This window comes from Microchirus variegatus (genome assembly GCF_963457635.1).
Source record: "Microchirus variegatus genome assembly, chromosome: 15".
Lineage (NCBI taxonomy): Eukaryota > Metazoa > Chordata > Actinopteri > Pleuronectiformes > Soleidae > Microchirus > Microchirus variegatus.
In genome coordinates this window covers 25901369-25922398 of record NC_139816.1, presented here as the reverse complement: position 1 = coordinate 25922398, position 21030 = coordinate 25901369, and the positions used below count along the sequence as shown (strand labels likewise).

The following is a 21030-nucleotide window of genomic DNA, read 5'->3' as shown; positions in this document are numbered from 1 at the left end:
CTGCTACTCATTATCAAAACATTGTTTTAACAATGTTTAAAAATGGCTTCATCACGACTTCCCGCTGCAGTCCCTTTACGCCTTTGACACGTAGTCGGACCCAGAGTCAGAAGACACTGTTGCAAGTGAGACACTTCCACAACGGACGTTCTTATTCTTCTGCGGTACATTACACAACCGTATGTGCCCGGACTAGTGCCCGGAGCAGGAGGATGTGTTGCTCAGGAGCAATGCTGGTTTTGTAACGAGAGCGGGTTTTTTTCAGACATCTTGCTGAGCCCGAGATTACAATAAAACACATTGTTCTCAGCAGTGGCTGAACTGTTTGTTTCAAAACTTGGCACAGATACACACCAAAAAAAACAGTGTTAATTGGAACTTCCGTTCTATGGGAGGTTTAAGAGTACATTTTCAGAATAATTTTGAAAGTCAATGATACCTTCAGAAATCATGTAGGACAAGGTCCCATGGTGTACTGGTTAGCACATCTGCTATACATGCAGAGGGTCCTGGGTTCAAGCCCCAGTGGAATCAAAGGGCTGGGCCCCTTAACAAAGAGCTCCCCCCTTTACTCCCCATGTGCACTACACACTACTGGTGTGTAACAATGATGGGATAAATGCAGAGGTCTAATTCACTTATTCCCCTGACCCCCCAAAGAAGTCTGGTTTTGTGTAATCAGTAACATTTTTAGTTGGAGTTCTGACTCACACTAAAAAAAACAACCTGTCAAGCTGAGTTAGCTTCTAACCTATGTCAGACACTTTTGTATTAAGATTTGTCTTTGGAATCCACTCATTGCTGAATTTTGTCTCCGGTATTAAATGTTCTAAGTTTGGAAAATGTAAGATTGAAAAGTGACTGTAAAGCAGATGTACGATGCTAACCGAGGCAGCAAATGCCACATTGCAACATTTAAATCTGCAGAGCTGTGCTTGTGTATGTTGCCACAGAATACTCAAGGTTACATCATAATAGCCGCCACACCAGATGTCTCAAACTCCGACCAATTGATTGAATTCGGCCCACCAATATCAAGTTATATTTATTTTTGTAAGTTTTGTATTTTTTTCTTTTATTGACAGATTAATGATTAATTAATGATGGAATATGGTAATACCTTTTGAGCTCATATTACCCACCCTGACTGCTTTTTTCCCCAAAAGTTTGACTAGACGTATAGTGGCCTCCAGGTCACCTAGGTTTGAGTCACTTGCTCTACATACTTCTGATCTACAAGCCAGAACAGGAGCAACATCATGATATTATACTGTATCTATTTATTAGCAAATATTTCTTACTTATAACTTCAGCAGCGTAAATTTACTTGATCACATTAATCAAAAGAAGGAATTAATTATTCTTATATAAGTTCATAATTTGATTTAATTTAGTGCACAAATTCTTCACATTAACTCTTAAAAGTACAGTATGTAATTTATTCTGCGAGGGATCATGAACATTATCACTCTGCCACAGAAGCTCTCAGGCTTTGTGACGATCTTGGGTGGCGGACCGTAAAGCAAACAGCAATGTTTTATCAGTGACAAATACACACAATAAAATACTTCCTTCTTCACTGTTAACTGGAAGTTAGCACAGAGATAATTAACACGCAAAAGACGACTAAATTCTCATTTGTTCAGTGCAGAATTGTGACATAAGATTGATACAAAATAATGACTAATAAGGAACAGGTAGAGTGGAATATGGCTAGTTCTCTGTGGTGATCCCAGGTTATCTCTGTGGTGTCAAAAACTGAGCTCAGGTACGCCTGTACTGACAATTCTGAGGTCAGTCCTCAAACCCAGGCTCCACCTCAATGAAATAATGACTAGGACACAAGAAGCCCTGTCTATCATGTAGCCCCAAATACACAATTAGAGCTGACATGTTTTCTCTCCCTCCCTAACTGCTGCTCTGAGAGGGAATTTCCAGATGTTCATGATAAAATGCTGTGCATTTTCCAAAGAGTTGCCATTTTCTCTTTCACTCTTTGTCTGCAGCAATAAAATCAATTTGAGCTGTTTGGTTTGAGGACCAATGAGCATGACCACACAGAGGAGATTTAGCGCCATGCTCGTACCTTGTATCAAAGACGCCAACCAGCAGCTTGTAAAATCTTTATTTCTGTTTATGTCTTTATTTTATCTTCGGAGACCAAGATGCTCGCATCTGCAAACATTTGCTTTGTTTTCACAAACTCTGATTATTCTGAGTGTGGTGCTTTCATGTTGGTGGTTATTTTGTTGGGATTCTGTTCTCTGTCCATGATCATGTGGAGAATTACTCACTGTCAGCTGCAGTCGGTTGACTTATCAGTTACTCAGAGTTTGAGTTTAGGCAACATGGCACAGCAGAGCTTTATCTTAGGCCCTGTTCATACCTGGTTTAATCTGATCACAAGTGGAGAACATACAATCACTAGGACCACATTCAGAGATGGTTTGGATCACATGAAGCATTCTTTCAGCAGTCTGAATTAAATAATAAATTAAATTATGCTTTACACTTTTTATCTTAACAATTATAAGCTCCAGTGTCCCCACTCGTCTGTCGGAGACTACTGTCCACTCATTGAAATCAAAAAGGGTGGGAATCCATAAGAACAAACTATTTCACATACAAATTACAAAACTTTGTTTTGTCAGAAAATAAGACTGAGATCACAAGTGGTGACTTTAGATATGAAGACACATCATAATGTCAGGTGTTGTGTCACTATCTAAAGACTGTTGGCCAGTGAGCTCTTTAAAAAGCTGGACATGGAGGATAAAACAAACCAGTCTCTTCTCAGACCACGTTGAGTATCTTAACACTAAGCCTAAGTAGATGCAGACCAGCAGTCTGGAGCAGACCAGTTAGGGAATCTAAAAGACATCCATCGACAGCAACTGGAGGCATGATTAGTACAAGGCTGCAAGACAGGCTCTCCATCACAATTGCTGGGCCAGCAATCTCAAGATTGAGAAGAATGAGGCGTCCCTCACACTTTTGGAGGCCCTAAAATTGCTCAAGTCTGAAGTCTCTCAAGAGAAACCACCTGTAAGAAAAGAAATCTGAAGGAGTCTGCCAGTTCAGTTGGCAGAAAAAAAACCAAGGAAAGGCAGAAGGAGTTCACAACTGACTAATTTGTGGTAGGACAGTGTCTAACTACAGCCTCACATACATAAAATTATATAAATAGCCCAAAAGTTGCACCGGGGATAAAACCCTATCTTACCAGATCAAAAAAGTAGGAAAAGATAAACTGAGGTTATTGATTTGATATTGATATGCAGAACCAAATACACTATGAACCAATCACCGTAGTAAAGTAACTGCTTTGCTATGTTCGTGAGCAACTCTCACGAGACTTGCTATGCTCGCGACACTTGTAATCTGTCGTGTTACCTTGGGTGTCGTATAGACTTCACTTTGTATTTACTGTCTACTCTAATGTCTACTACTTTTATGAAATATCTGTTTGAAGGATAGCAGTGGCAGATTTGGCTTATTCTGATGTGTAGTTCAAAACAAATGTCCATATTGAACTTTATTGCATCGAATCATATTGAAACAAAGCCAATCAAAAACCATCCTATGGAGACATGCAATCTCCAAATCAAATGCATATTCAGTATGCATACACATCCAGCTGAGTTATTGCACTCAATATAAGGAGTGATACTAGGCTGCAACAACAAATACTGTTGGTAGATAATTAGAATCATTTGTTTACATTCATCCACTGCAATATCTTACCTGTAAATAATTAGACTACCAAGTTTGTTCTGCCCTAATACTTTGCTGGGAGTCCTGAAGTGATATGGCGATAACAGCCCAAACTCTGATTCGGTTTGCTTTCCTGGTCTCTGGCCCAGAGAATGGTTGACCACACCACTTGCTCTCAGATGGATACTCTGCCCAGAGCTGCACACCCTAGCGACCACAAATGGACTCTGCTTGCTTGTAATAAATTGGCGGAATTGGATCGGCACAAGGACCTGAAGAGAGAATCGTTATCCAGCTGAGCTTTTGTCAGGATGTGGTGTTTCACTAGCATTCTCTCACTTTCTTTTCATTCACTCTGCCCATTAGCAACATAGATGTCTTCCAGATGTCTGTTTGTGAAAAGCACTGCTGCTCTCTTAAAGAATCTGTTCCCTATAACCATGGCATCATGAGGAATGTGGGAGGTAAAACCACATGACAGTACTGACCCATCACAGCTACCTGGTTGATATCTGTCTGACCAAATAAACATTACACCTTGGCTGCCTTGCTCATGATTTCAACTTTTGAAGCTCAGCTTCCTCCCAGCTGCTTTCTGGATTTTTTTTTTTTTCATAGCTGCGAATAATTTTTATAATTATGTTCTCTCATGGCTCACTGCCTGTAAATGCTCCCATGTTTAAACAGGTGGAGAAGTCTGTTTTTTGCTCACTGCTTTGTCTGTGACCACCAAGGAAACAAGGGAGGGGTAAAAGCGTGCTGTATTGACATCATTTTTCACATTATTGGATAAAAACGAACACGGACGTCTCTTTGATTTGATTTCACCAAATGTCAAGTTTTATATGGGATTGTATTCCAGGCCTAACATGGAATAATCGGATTCTCCTTCCCTGGATAATGCCATTACACTGACTGATTTTCCTCTCCTCAATATTTCTCATGAGTTTTCTTTGGCATGGTATCATCCACCTCAACTGAAGCATCACACAATCCCCCGGAATCCTCACCACTTCCTTTCAGATCTCACTGAAAACTTTCAGTATGTGTGACTAATTTATTTTCCAACCACCACATTTAGCCCCTGTAAAACAATTTCTCTGATTCCCTCACAGTTCATCTGATATTCGTTATGTTCACTACCGTCTCCAAACTGGGGGAAACGTGTTGTTGCAGCAAAACCTGAAACATATGGGGCCAATTCACTTCACCCACATGGAATACTATTATGTTTTTAAGACTTGGAGGGCCTGAGAAAGGACTGGCTATTGATGCCGAGTGAAATGTAATGGCGCTGTTATTACAGCTGCCCAAGAGAGGAGGGAAACAACCATTTTACCAACACAAGACGTTTCCAAAAGGACACTTTTGCTGACAGCTTCTCTACACACTGACACACCTCTACCCCATCAATCCATTCTCTAATCTACCATTACTGCTCTCCTACCAACCAGCCCCACAAGCAAACACATACAGGTTTACAAAAGTCTCTTTTTATGAAACACAGATTTAATTTTAGCTTTGAAACTCAGCTGACCAGTAAAATATACAATACGATGCAAAAGTCTCAAGGCTCCACCAGCTTTGTTTGTTTTTTTTTCTTCCTGTCAGTTAAATTCTGTGATCACGGGCATTTGTAATGATGCAAGTGAAAGTGGGTCTTGTATACCAGCTTTCAATGAGTTTAACTCATACAGCATGTGCATGTCATGCTCAAGCATGTCTTGAATAAACCTGGTGTAGTAGCCCTTTTTTCACAATAGACATAATGATATATTAGCAATAACATTAATTAGGGCTTCACTCCAGGTTTAAGAGAGCCATGGTTGTGCTATTGTTCAAGTGCTAGGGTAGGACACTAAATAATTGACACTTAAACCCATTTTTTTTTCCTGAAACATGTGTTATTTTAAAACTGCTTACATGTTTGCTATATTTCTGAATGTATTCTAATGAAATGACTGAGAATATATTCATATTCATACCCTATAGTCATCGTAGCATTACTAAAAGAACACATCTAATGGTGGTATCAGGCTTTTGCATATTATAATATTCACATTTGCATCTATTTATGCATTCAAACAATCCACACTCCACCCCATCTTTTCTTTATTACTGTCCGAGTCTCATGAAAACTGACACTTGGTCAAGCCACATTTACGACACCTCCTCGCCTTGCCTCTCCGTAATTGGCTTGTCATGTTCCTTCGTCGGCCCGCTCGTTAGCAGTTTGCAGTGTTGAGGGAGATGATATCTCCATGTCAACCACACAAGTGATCAGATAACAAGCACACATACACACTGGTGCAGTCGAGATCAGTGGAATATACAACGTATAATACTGTTCTGCAGATCATGCACACTATGTATTGACATAACATTTTCCAACACCACGAAATTTCAGTTACAGCAATGACACAATGGAAATTCCATTGTCTTATTTCTAATGTATTTTCCATTTATAGCTTGGTAATAAGAATAACTGTAGGCTACCATCACTGTAATGACTTCATAGATTTTTCAAGGCAATCACCATACATGATAATATTTGATTGAATGTGATATTATGGAGAAAATAAAAGGAAACAGGCAGACGATTCATGATTACTACATATAATAAGTCCCTCATATTAAACATAATATGAGTACCATGAAACTAAAGAGTGTGGGTCAAAAGAGAGAATGAATTATCATTTTTATTCCAAAATATTCCCATGTGAAAGTATTTCAGTCATTACCACACATTTGCCTTATACTACCATGCTATTCCCATGTAGTCTCTTGTGTTATCAGAATATTTGTGTGTGATCACTCTTTTCAAAGAATGCCTGACTCTTTTGGGTCCATACAGTGAGTTATTTTAGACCATTTGACCGCAATGTTGTTCAGAAATCAGTACAAAATGAGTTGTCTGGCATTCTAATAAATGATTTCCGTAAATTATGCCTTTTAACGAAATTACTGGGGAGTTTTTCATCTACTGGCGCAGGTGCGTTTCTCAGTGTCATTGTCATCATGGACTCACACCCACTAACAACCTGTTCCCTGAGGGCAGCCCAAAACAGCAGGAGACTTCACACCGTCAAACCACCTGCTGCGCTGAGGGACATTTATTCCTTTATCTTAGCGTGTGTGTGTGTGTGCGTGTGTGCGTGTGTGCGTGTGTGTGTGTTTGAGTAGGCAAACAAGCAAGCACTGCAGTTAATCACTGCATCCAATGACTGAAATGTTTGCCTTCATTATGTGTTACTTTGCCTTAACTATGTGCATCTTGTTTAATTTGTGTGACTTTACAGGTGAGTAATGGGACCGAGACACAGAGCGGACGCCATTCGATAACCGTTGAGACTCAGGCTCAGAAACAGCAGCAAGAGGACAGAGATGGTTTCCAGCAAGCACAGAGACAGTACAGCTCCCTGCCGCGGTGAGACATCCCTCCTCCTCTGCCATCTTTATTCTACGTCTGTCTCCATACTCAGTCTGTGACTTATCACGTTCTTCATGCCCTTTCTCAACCTCCTCAGTTGACTTTTTTTGATTTCCATCAATTCCTTTCCCTAACACTTTTTTTTTCTGCATGCTGTCTTTAGTGTATCTCTCATGGTCAGCCATCACAAAGCCACTTTCAATTCATATTTATACTTTCAAATGATTCATAGGAGAACTCTGAAACAAATGTATTTTTTAAGTGATTGTTTCAGCTTCAGTAAGTCAATGTTGACCCTGATGAAGTCGTGACTTGGTCACATGCATCAACTCCCCTGTCCAACACTGCCTTTGTGTTTAACAGATTGTGGTTTTAAAAGAAATTGGGTTCAGAAATATAGACATTGCTGTTTATCACTTCCATCTTCTTCCTTGATTCCTTGGCATAGTTGTCAAAAAGATGCCAAGACAACTTAAATCTTACACTTCGGGGCCTTCAATTTCCTACCATCACTTTATAAAGTGCCTTTACCCGTCCTCTGAAGCTTCCTCATCACATTTTCGTCACTGCATATTGCAAAGCCAGCCACTGTAGGTGAGCAATTTCCATATTTTACACTTTAAATGTTTAAAAAGAAGGTCACTGAAGGTGCTAATTCTATTGGGGTTTGCCAGTCGAAACAGTTGTTGGTGTTCTCAATGACTATTCATTTATCTCAAATGTGCACCGCACATTAAACTCTGAACACCGGGGTTTCATTAAAATAAACCCAATTCATGAGCTGCAGTATTTCATTGTTTCCCATATTATGAAAGGTAAAACATGTTCTAAAATGCTGAAAGTAGCAGTGGGGTAGCAGCTCTGCCAATTCAAACAAAGACAGAATGTGTATATACAGTACAGTACATGTGTGTGCCTGTATTTGTTACCTCTTTAGGACCTTTTTGGACATTATCACTGACCTTAATACGACCAGTTGTCCTCATGGAGGCCAAAACCTGGTCCTAATGTAGCAGAAACTAATTTCTGAGGAGCTAGTTTAGCGTTAAGATTTGAATAGTGGTTAGGTTAAGGCTGTGAAAAAGAAATTGAAAAGTCAGTGTAGTGTCCTAAGAAGAACAGCTGTGCAAACCTGTGTGTGCATGCACAAGTGCTGTCTTTTCATTCTCTTATTCTCTTGACCAGGGTAGTTCTGTTCCCTTGTGATTTCACTCTGGACCTCCACCTCCTTCGTACCTATCAAATCTTTTGCTCTGCGGTCTCTGGACGGCCACAGCTGGGTCGATTGAAACATGTTCCTGTCTAAGGCTATGGATTTGTGATCCTCGTGGACCCATAATCAATGTGGCCCGTATAAACCAGATCAATCTATGCATTCCCTTCATAGGTGTTATATGCTGGTATCTCATGTGATGTGACAGTTGTCTCAGCCCCCCCCCCCCCTCCTTGCAATTGCTTCTCTTGGGAAAGTCGTCTGACAGGCCAAAAAGCCAGACGAGGCTGGCCTTTGATATGCATTCCTCTCATAATCTCATAGTGCCTTTTAGCCAAGACTTGCATGAGCTCAGGCTTGACCTTTGACGTTGGCTAAGGCATTTTAGAGATGTCGTCTTAGGGGCAGTTCACATGCAGCATGTTTTGCTGCACAAATGCAAATTATTGTCAATGAAAATTCATACGAACAAGAGCAACCCTAATACAAAGCATTAATCAATTGTCCTCGTTTTTTTTATTGTTTTTTTATCCTTTAGTTTAATGCTTTAATTAATTCAGTGAAGCTGCAGCAACTTCAGTCATCTCAGCGGCTCCCAAGCTTTGGTTCCTTAGGACGATGGAGAAACGCTCTGGTTAAAATCACCTCAGGGTTCTTCCACATGTTTGTTCCAGATGCTGTATCAGACCCATATTAATAATCACAGTTCCATTCATTTCCAAAAACTTATCTTTTGGAAGTTCTTCATCCTGTCATTCTCTTCCAAAACAGGAAGCCTAATCAGTGAGCTATCCAGCTAAAAGGGGACCACTACCTCCAAACACACACATACATGTTCTTCCAAAAGAGCTTCCAGAAGAAGCCATGGTAACTGGTTATCTGATCACAGCCCGGCTTAGCTCCCTGTCTGGCATGTGAGGACTAGAAGGGAACTAATGAAGGCTTGTTGTTGGAACAGGATTAGCGGAGACAGGCAGTGGAGAGCAAGAGGGGCTGGGAGAGGAATGAGTGTTAGTTGGAAAGAGAGACCACTGATTAGCTTGAAAGAGACACACACGAATGTGGTCAAGATAAAGCTCTTAACTTTGGCCAGAGTGAACTGCTGTTCTTGGCAGCTCTTGCATTCCTCAGCCAAAACTAAGCAAACATTATTCAAGGTTTGTTAGCAATGTATTTGTGTAATCTTCAAAATAGTTTTTTTTTTTTTTCATTCCCCATTGCATGCATTTGTTTTTATTTTTCATCAAATCGTTTTTGTATCTGAGCATATGTGTGTGCTTTCCCTTCCTTGTAAACTCTGATTCTTCCCAGCTGTTTTTAAAAAACACACAGCCGCCACAAACGTTTATGTGAGCCAACATCCTGGCTTTGTTTGTTATGATCTGTCATTCTAAATTTACCCCACTCTTTGGCATGATGTATTTTCCCATCTCCTCCCTCTGTAAATGCAACTAATCTTCTTAGTGACATATTCTGGCGCAGGAGCAGAGGTGATAAGACAACTCGCTCTCCTGATGCATCAATCACGATTACATTCCTATGGAACCACGCCATCTCTGCTCTTTCCTCTTTACCACCAAATAATTACCCCCTCGAATCTCTCTTCTTCTGTTCTTTAAAAGCACAAGTTCATTTTGGAAGTACAGATTGCTACCCCATGCAACAGGCATCCCGGGTTTTAAAACGAGTGGCTCCCCTATGAGCGGTGCTGGCTGCTGTATGCCAAAGCGGGGTGTAAACGCATGGCGGCTAGCCCAGACATGGAGCATGTGGTGGGGCTCTCTCTCTCAGTGCAGTCTGGTCTTACAGCTGCCCTTCTGCCAATTACTGAATGTAAGAACATTATGAATTTGAGCAACACATGTACAGTAAATCAATGCATGCACACTGGCCCATGAATGCTTATTAACAGACCCAAGCTCATGTACTTGCAGCTCCTCCTCTTCCCATAGATGCTTTGGACCACAAGTAGTATTGCTGGCCCTTAGTTGAAGCTGCCTTTTCCTATTTGGTTATAACTTTGACTGAAGTGTGTCATCAACCAATCAAATTTTGATGCATGGTGACAGAAGGCTCCAGGCCCAGTGTTGTGTCTGGCGCTAGCCCCCACTGACGCATGCCAATGTCAAGTTTGAACCTTTGGCGGGTTTTTCTGAGAGATTTGAGCAATTCTCTGAGTGATGTGAGTGAACTAATCTATGGCCGCAGCTCTCAAGCGGATCAAAACGTATTCGTGGAATACAACCGGACAAAACGGACTCTCTGCACTGGCATCTATTGCCATAGAGAAAGAGCTGCTCATTTGTCTTAAGTAGGACGCGCAACTGTATGAGGTCATTGAAAGATTCATCAGAAAGGATCGGAGGATGGATTTCAACAAAATATGTGGTGGAGATGCTGCAGTAGCCTATATCTGCCTATAGCTGTTATAATGCACAGTGCTGTGGGTGTGCACTACGGTTGTTGCAGATCAACTGTCTGGTTGGTGTTAGTGCGTGATAGTGTATTTTGTATGTGGTTGCAGTATGCTACTGGAAATACTTGGATAAAATAATAATCTATAGAAGCATTTTTTTTTAATTCATATTTTAATATGTTAAAACAGTTGGGTTCAAACTTGTTTATAAAAATAAGTACACATGATAAGTACAGTATATGATGATCAAATTGTCAAAAACAACAATTTTGTCTTTACCTGTTGATTTTCTAATGGCTATCTATGCTCTCAAAGAATGAGCATAGACCTAAGGAATTATGTCCATATTTCTGCCAATGGTCAACGTTGCTCCTATACCAGTCTATCAGCAACAACCATGTTGTTCAGGTGATGTATGGCTCTACCCTGCCATCTCCAAACCCCAGTCTGTGAGACGGTAACTGGAAATGGGTGAAAAGTAATCCTCAGATAGCTAGGCTATAGTGTATTTGCTAATTGTATCATTTAATTCTTCATCACATTCAATGGGCTTTTTGCATATTCTTGCAGGGCTGCAGTCATTTTATGAAACTTAAGCCATTTACAGACACAAACTCTAGGTAATGTCAAATCTCTTTCCTGTTCATTTGTGACAGATGCAGCAGGACACTGTCTGGATTAGACACATTCACAACACTGTTGGTGCCTGTTTTCACCATAAAGGCAAGATGCTCACCCATTAACTCAATGAATCCACCAGAGTTTCTCCTGCTGAGAGTATATAAGGATGCAGGCAGGAGTTATGTTGAAAAATAAAGCCCCTCTGAGATTGCAGTTCAGTGCACATCTGAAAGAAGCCTGTAAAGTTTATTTTGCCTTGTCACAACTACTTTCATTCAGTCATTATATATTTACAGTGAACAGATTGTTTGAAGTGGAGAGGAGATGTTGGACTGGTGCAGATGAATGGCTCTTTTCACTCTCTCCTTATCTTCATATTCAACAAACTCTGGGGCCTTCAAAAACGTGTAGGAGAAAACACAAATTGCCAGTCACCGAACCACAGTAGCGCAGATCTGTAGTTCCTTCTCGTAGCTTTTGTTGCTACTTACAGAGTTTTTGCTTTGACATTTAGCCTTCATACCATCTGAAAATAAAGCTTTGGACAATTTATTCTTTTGAATTTATAATTTTCACTTTAGGCAGTCATACAGTCTGCCACTGCCAAGGTTTCTGTTCAAAAGAAAACACTTTTTTCTTTTTTTCTTTTTAAACATTAATTTCTCTGTTGTATCTTGTGCTTCTCTGGGCGTCTCTGGGATGAGACTCAGTCAGTTAAGAAATCCAGGCATTTTTTTTTTTTTACTAAAAGCATGCTGGGCTTCTGTCTCCATCTGCAACCCTGTGCATTGTAAACTCAAAAGCCTTTTGAGCACATAGTGAGGCAGTGAGGTGTGAATGGGATTTCTCTTAGCACCCTTGATGCAGAGGGCACTGTCACAGGTCTTCCATGGCATGCCGGCCTTAATGGATCCTAAAACTGGAAAAGCAAACTTAACACTTAAGCTCAAAAGCTGGCAGTTCCCACTGATGGCTTTATGGTTTCTGAGAAGGGGAGCAGGCATGGTGAAAGGCACACATGTGGGTTAACTTTCTGTATGTAAAGATGTGTTATCTCAGGCTCTCATTGCTGGGCAGTGGTCGTCAAGTGGTCGCACACCTAAAATTAAACCTGTATTACAATGTATTCCTGCAATCAGGATGTCTTGGATTTTTGAGCTCATCCAATCCAAAATTGCTGCTGGATATCAAGAAATATCCAATGATTGTAAACCCAGTATAGAGCTCCAGACGTCACATGACTGCCATCATGGCAACCTAAGATGCAGCAAATGAACAGGAGCTGTGCTGGATTCAACCTGTCAACCTTCTGTGCACTTTAAATTTGTGAAGTTGACAGGCTAACTATATCTGATCCTCATAATGCCTCTGCGTGCTTTTTATGAGATTTGGAAACAGCCGTATGGAGGACATTATTCCAGACCTGCAGTATCCTGACATCTTCAACTTCCTGATTAACTTCCATTCGTCTTACTTCTGAGAGTCACTGAAAGTTTACAAGAGCCTCAAGGGAAACAAATGGACGCAATCTGGCTTTGTGACAAACATTAAACTCTGGTGTCTACCAGCTAAAGATAGAGTTGTTTAGCAACAGGCAATGTAATGTAAATAATTGCTGTGCAGACCAGCTCTTGGTAAATCTACTGTAGTTTGAGTCCATGATTTGTGGGTTCCCATGGCTTCATTTTCTTCAACTCGCTCTTGGCCATCTCTCTGGATCTGTGGGGATCCAGTAAAATGCTCTCCTGTTAGCCTGTCTCCAACTGTTTTGGCATTCTGTTGCACAACATCGACAGCCGTCAAAGAGACGAGTTGCCTGACATATTCCTGATTTATGTGTTGTGTGTAGTTGGCACATGTATCGAGATGAACAGTGTTGTTCCCTGCCAGAGGGGGTTTCCTTGGTTGTGTGACGTCAGCTACCGGATCTCTATATCATGTAAATGCTTCACTAAGCAAAGGTGGCATGTTGTAGATATTATGTGCTCCATAGCTACAAAGTCATACTATGCTGCTTATGTTTGACATGCTAGGGCTGCCTGTGGCTTAGTGGAAAAAGAACTTAGGTTGTTACTGGAAGGTTGCCAATTAGCCACATCCAGTATACTCATGCTAACAGGTCCCAGGCCAAGATAAATGGGAAAAAAAACCTCAGCCAAATCAAATCTATGGATCCAGTGTGGCGATTGTAATATGTTATTGGGGCATTTTTTTTTTACAAATTGTACATTATGGCTAGGTAGTAATAAATCAGTTCAATGATGTTATTAAAAGTATTTTTGTTTGAAATGGTTAGAAAAAAGACTGTCATCAATATTGATATTAGTGTACAGTGTAGTCAAAGTTATGATAATAAGAGTTGTGTATGTCTCAGAACAAGTGGTAGCTTGATACAAGCTACTTATTTTCACATAGATTCACAGGGGCCCTATACAAATGACTGTTTGAAATAATTATTAATTAATTTTACTGGTTGGTAATAATTTACCAACTGACAAACAATATGTTTAAATTGCATGTTCTGTAGCAGCTCTAAATCCATCTGTTAGCTTATCCTGTGTGAGTCACCCATGCATGCTGATGGTGAAGTGTGGTCTGGCATCTGGCTCTTTTTTTTTTAGGAATGTGCTAATGCTAATACAATATTTTGTTATTCATACATGTTCTTAATCAACTTTCCCTCAATATGTACACACACACACACTATAATGGCTAAAACATTCCCAGTTGGAAACATAAGCATTTGGTCTAATTAGCAGGGTGTAAAAATCTAAAGAATGCCTGTGGCATGAGAAAATGTTCATCAAATAAAATCGTACGCCATGTAATTTAATAATGAGTACCATGAATAAGAATTCTCAGGCAGAACAAAAATTTGGAAAACTCTTCTAAAATGGTGTTTGACCTGAGATTATGTTGTCAGAGAAATTACGAGGAAAAAGTTACCAAATGAACTGTCAGTACTGAAAAGGTGGATAATTGGTTGTCAAGAAAATCAAAATGGAGACAGACAGGAAAATAAAAAAAGACAGAAAATTACTTTTCTACTGTCACAACACATTATCACCAGGTTTGACAGCTGCTTTACAAAAAGACCTGTAAACAGTAGTTTTCTTCTCATTGAACGTTTTACTTTTGCCCAAGTCTGGCTAGAACATATGAGAACATAAAGTATTTAGACATACACTGCCAGTCAAAAGTTTTGACACACATTTCCAAACTTTTGACTGGTAGTGTAGACTTCAGTTTGGCCAAGGGTGATTTCTTGGTGGCTTCGCTATCCAAATAGTGCTTAAGGTTTTGGCACAATGGAGTTTAGGTACCTCCAGAGTGCTACCTAACCCAAAAGCAAAAGCCTTTTCCAGCACATGCACATGTTTTTCATCAGCATGTAGTGGCAGAAGTGCATCCACATGGAAAAACATTTCTTCTCAAAATGCACTGATGAACATGTTTTTAATGTTTTGCATGTGCAGGTGGTCAACATCTTATTTTGATTTAGTTTCCAATCCAAAATTGTAACCATGAGTTCAAGTGCTCCAAGGCTTTGCTTTCACTCAGCCAGCGCATGTCATCATGGAATACGAGGTCATCATGCATTGCTTAACATACATGTATGCATTTGTGGAACAGTCCATGTTGTATGAGGTACTTTCTTCTCTCAGGTCCACAGTGAGTGTGACACAGCAGCCATAGCAGATGCATGAGATATTGAAGTGAAGCTTTGGGATTTTTAGCTGTCTTCACTGGACCATGGCAGCAGTATCTGTGACAAATACATTCACTTGTATTCATGACAAACTTACACTTAATGTTTTTAAGTGTAAGTTTGTAAATTATTTTGTTAAAGAAAATATTATGTGGTATTAAAATCCAGCCTACAGCTTTTCTCTGAATGATTCTTCATCAGACTGACTAAGAAAAACTTGGAAATGTCAGTGTGGTCAGTGGACTTCTCAGTAGTTGGGTATTTGCATAAGATAGGCTAATATCCTTTGCACAGATTTGCTGCTAGCGGATATCTCCAAAACAGGGACTTTAAACTCCTGGAAAAACCTCAGCAGAATTGAATGGTTTATGTTGGTGATAACCGAAATAGCCCTTTTTTTTTGGATGATAATATTTCTCTGACTGGACTTTGACACTCAGTGTGTTGGCTCTCTGAAAGTTATGTGTTGTGTAATGGTGATGAGATTGATTTTTAGTGTTTCTTTGCACAAAGCGTATACAGGATTAGATTCCATGGGGCATGATGAAAGTTTACTTGCTCAACCAATCTTTGAGTGTAAAGCAGAAACAAACAGGAAACTGCAGAGTGACCTTTTTACTTGCCTGAGAAACACCAAAACATTTTTTAATAATCAAAATAAATGACACAAAATTGTAAATAAAAAAATATTCCCACACTTCCTTATTATTCCACTATTCTCAAATGCACTTAAGCAAATTAATGATATGCTCCAGGAAAGGAGACAGGGGTAGAGGCAGCATCTAGCCATGATAAGCTGCTCAATAATATCACCGAATAAAAAGAATCAAGAAAATATCTGGAACACTGAAGAAGAAAGGAGAGCTTGACTGTTTCAGGAGCTTAAACTTTACAATTTCACTGCTTCAGGACACACTTGGAGATGTCTGTCAGACAGTTTAAGGATTTGAGAAAAGGTTATCTTTGTGTCTTGACAGTTCCATCTGTGCACATTTAACTATTTGGCTGTTTGTAATGTCACGTCATCCACAACAAGCTTTCTGATTGGTTAGATGTGCACCAGCTAAGAAGAAAACTTTGAAACAAACAAAAAGTTCGACAAAAAAATAAAAGCTGCACAATTGTGCTTAAGTTCTTGAACATATTTTGATTGTCTGGTGTGCAAAGGTTGCACTGGAGCTGTTGTTCACCCACGTTGTACAGTCATGTTTGTTGATGAAAGGTTTTCAGTTTAGCAAAATGCAACTGAACCCATAGATACTGTATACACACTGGTCCTTTAACTTGTCCTGTTAATCAACTCTGGATTCTGCATTTTGTTTCAGGAATCACAGATTGTAAAATGACCTTAGTGAATTAAATGTTTTTAAATTCATACAAAAGTAAAAATATTGTTTTTATATAACAATAGCCCCAAACCCCCACAGCTTTGGTAAATTCTTACTCTTGTACAAAAGTTGATGAAGCTTGTGCAGGGACAGTCACACAGACTGATGTTGAGTGTCGAACACAGACAATGCCATGAGGCCTGCCATCACTCTGTCTGTGCCGTAAGTGCTCCCGTCTGCGTCGCTGAAAAGGATTTAAATGGAAGAGAGGAGCCATTTTCTTCGGGACGTTTTAACATTTGTGTTTGTTTACAATCTGGAACTAATAGCCCTGTGGGCGTTTCAGGTTTCCTCTGTTTTTTGCTGTCCCTTTCATGTCTCCGTGTCACTGGATTCAGTGTGCAGCAAGCTATGACAGATCCCCCTTTTTGCCACACAACCATGCTGTTTTCTGCCACCACCGCATCCCTTTTTTTTTTTTTTTTTTTTTTTTTTTTTAATCTCACAAAATGTGGAAATGGTTCTGTTCTCTGCTAAAGTGCAGTTTCCTTTGAATTCCCCTTCAACAGTGCTGACCCAGGGGCCACTACAGAAAAAAAAGCAATCTTTACTGAACAGAGTTAACTGCTGCCTTCTTTCCTTTATATCCAGGTGTTGTTGATGGTGAGTTACTGAGCAGCGAGGCTGACCTCATTACTTTTTTCTCTTTGTTCAGGCCACCTCGTAAGAACGCCAGCACAGCATCCCAGGATTCATGGGAGAAGGTGCATGTCCCCACAGAGAAATTCCAAATGCCCAAGGAGAATCCACGCTATCACCAAGGATCACATAACGGCTACCTGGGAACGTCCAGCTTCAATGCCCGTGTCCTCCTCGAGACGCAGGAGTTGCTGAGGCAGGAGCAGAGACGCAGAGAGCAGGAGGCCAGTAAGGCACAAGAAACCCCCGGTGGCAGCACCTACGACCACACACATGTCCCTAACTCTGCCCCGGTACAGCCCCCACCTCAATCCAAGGGCCCCTACAGACAGGATGTGCCCCCATCTCCTTCTCAGCTGGCCAAGCTCAGCAGGCTTCAGGGATCTGAGAAAGGGAGGCTATTCTACTCCTGAGAGAGGAACAAGAAAGTGGACAGTGGTAGTTTTAAGAGAACAGGACTAATTCTTGCATTAACAGGAAAAATACGAAGAGGGCAATAAGTCTTTTCTATAAATATATATATATATATATAATGCTGATACTACCTTGGGATTGTTGATATAAAATGTTATATTTAAAAAAAACAGATTTTTTTCAGGATAAGAACTATGATCGTTTTTAACTGTATCTATAAAAGAATTAGTTTTATCGCCCACCAAGATTGTCTTTGCATACAAGTGCCTTCTAGTCCATTGATTGTTCACGTTTCGTAGGCACCAGCCGCATTTTGGGCTCATCCATTTGTCTGACACATTGAATTCATCAGACATTGAATTCATCAGACACAGTTGAGAGCAGTTGGTTTTGGCCATCGCAACTTCAGCCATGACGCTGACAGCTGTGTGATCTGTATGTATCTTAAAATTAATAATTCAGGTTTTTTGAGAGGTATTGACATTATTTTCAGCACTGACTTCACAGAGTGTGTCACTGAATGTGCTGGGACATAAATGCTTGGGTTTTCTGAAAACATGGCTGCCAGCAGGGACACAATGAAAACACATTTTAGCCACGAAACAAAAGGGTAATTTTGATCAAATCTACATCTGCTCAAGTCTACGACATAGAGTATTAAGACTACGTCTGCCACTTCTCACTGCTTTAAAACGTGTTTCCAGACTGAAAACTGAAGTTTGTAAACTGCTCACTGCCACACCATAAAGAAAGTTAAGGGATTTTTTTCTCACAGGAGCTGCTCAGTTTGACTCAATGAGATAAATCTGAAAGACGGATTTCAAACACAAATATAATATCACATTTGGACTTACTGCTGGAGAAAATAATGAATCAAGTACTCCTGTGTGCCATGATGTAAAATTACTGATTTTCTCAATGGACTTTTGTGTGGGACGTGAGCAAAAAAATCTTGAGATGTCTTCGACTTGACCATCTGCAGGATTTTATTGGTGAGATTTTAGCAAGTGGCCAAAATCAGTTTCTCCTTGGTCACAGCCATGTTTTCAGTGGGAGCCAGTGAAGACAGCGCACTTGGTCATGTCATGTGCTGAACATCCAACCTGAACTATCCCTTTAGCATCATCATTCCTGGCACATGCCACAGCACAGCCATGTTTTTGTACCACTCGGGTCATGGTAGAGATCTGAAATAATGCTTGTGTGCACCAGGCTTATATTTTTTTGCTCTTCAGGACCAGTTTGTCAGGCAATGCTCTACATGTTTGTTTGTGTGTGTGTGGGTGCTTGCAGGAGTTAGCATGTATTGACACAGTTTAGAAGTTTAGAGACAGCTTGTGTGAAGTGTGGACTCAAAGTTTGGTCTCTGACCATGACCATTCAACCCCCCCCCCCACCAAGTTCAGAGAAAAGTCCCTTTATGGTTCCTGATTCAACACCATTCTGAGTCCGTGTCCTCCTTCCAACCCTGTCTTGAGCTTAATATGATAATCCTGAATTCTCTGTTCCTCTCTGCTCGCAGCTTTATCTCTCTGTTTTTTTATCCTCACATTGTCACTGTCACCAGTGGAGGAAAACAGCTTTAGATCTCTGCTTCACCCACCCAGGAAATCCAGCAGTATAAATGGGGTCAGGTCTGAATGATTAGCCAATGTACCTTATTAAAAATGAATGAGGTCCTCTGTGCTTCTTTGTTGTCATGTGCGTTGAGGAGTAAGAAACGGCGACCTTGCTGGCATGGCTCTGGCCTCAGTCTGACGTAGAACAATTTGGTTGTAACCAAAGCTTTGGACTGGAGGTGTCGGAGCTGTTCCTCGCTGAATATTTCATCACGGTGGTTACACGGGAAACCACAGTGGGTGGCCTCAGTGTGTGGCTGCGTACATCCATAGTCCTGATACAATGGAGCTGATTTTGTTTTCCATTCGTGATTATGTCCATTGATAGTGAACCACTTGGGAGCCTTTTTAAAGTTCAGTTAAACTAGTGGTTTGGATAATGTGTGCGAGTATACAGTATGTGTACAGTATTCCTATCCTTGGAAGAACAACGTTTTTTAGAGCGGTTACACTTTTGCTTTTATCATTTTCCTAACTCCACTCCTTCTTCTTATGTCAGATCATGAAGTTGTTTGGTGAAGGGGTGAAACATATACAACACACACATTAAAACAAAACAAGAAAAGTTTCCAAGATGTATTGTCAGAGCACTCTGAGGCAAATCATTTTGATCAGTGATAGCTGTCAGAATGTAGAGACTTACTTTTGCTTGAGGTTGCTTGGTGTTTTCGTTTGGCGTCAGAGAAAATATATCATTTGATTCTCTGAATTAAAGCGGACCTAGACCGGAAGTTCCAATTAACGCTGTTTTTTAGTGTGTATCTGTGTCATTACCTTGTTTAAGAAGCCCCGAAGGTTCTAAACAAACAGTTCAGCCACTGCTGAGAACGCTGTGTTTTATTGTAATCTCTGGCTCAGCGAGATCTCTGAAAAAACCCGGTCCGGTTACGTAAACAGCAGTTCTCTGGAACAGCAGATCGTCCTGCTCCGGGCACTAGTCCGGGCACATCCGGTTGCGTACATTGAACCGCAGAAGAAGAATAACGTCCGTTGTGGAGGTGTTTCACGAGCGACAGTGTCTTCTGACTCTGGGTCTGACTCTGGGTCGAAGGTCGTCAAAGGGACTGAGGCGTGGAGTCGTGAAGAAGCTATTTTTAAACATTGTTAAAACAATGTTTTGATAATGAGTAGCAGTGCATCCACCGTTCCAGAGGGGGGAGCTGCGCTTCTGAGAGCGGGTGTGCTGAATATGTCACTTCCGGGTACTGGCCAATCACAAGACTCTGTCTTCTGGGTGTGAGAGTTGAGTCTCAAATCTCGCGGCTGGGAAACACCGCCAGAAAAGAGGATTTCTATCGGCTCGTTTACAGCAACTAGGAGGTTTTTGACCATAAAAACAAGTTAATGTATGTAAGTAGACCTCCATAACTAACATATATGTGCAACAGGACCACTCTATGTGAGCTTTAATCAATTTATTTTTCACTTTGCAAGTGTGGCCCCTTACATTCCCCCTACATTGTTCCGAATACATTTTTACAACACCATCGTAAGCATCCATCCATGATGTCTTTTAACTCAAGTTGTTCAATGACAGCAGCTTTAAGTGCACACATCCAGAGAATCCAAGTAATACAGTGGCCACCACAGTAACCAGGTTAACATTATGTAAACATATACTTGCCTTTGTCCTCACCCCTCGTATAACCTATATTCACTATCATAATAATACACAACACTGGTTCTTGACCAATATGCTGCAATTTAAAAAAAATTGTGAATTGTTTATGGGTTAAACTGATTATAGTCCTTGAGTCAAGCTAATTAAGAAGTTAACATTGTATTTTAAAAAATGTTGTAGACAATCTTTCTTCTTTCCAAGAGGCAAATTGAGTGTGATTTTGTGTGTGTGCTCCTCACACTTCCA

The 21030-nt window shown here is 40.5% G+C and overlaps 1 protein-coding gene across 1 annotated transcript in view; it reads left to right on the top strand.

Annotated features, from left to right (window-relative positions):
* Positions 1–17543, top strand: part of LOC310937743 (partitioning defective 3 homolog) — a gene marked incomplete at both ends in the record, with an annotated part of 330453 nt that extends 312910 nt beyond the window's left edge. Inside the window, 2 exons of the mRNA XM_083902083.1 lie at positions 7014–7141; positions 17147–17543. Coding sequence (XP_083758209.1) covers positions 7014–7141; positions 17147–17543 — 525 coding nt within the window. The remainder of the gene's footprint in view (positions 1–7013; positions 7142–17146) is intronic.
* Between the last annotated feature and the right edge of the window lie 3487 nt (positions 17544–21030).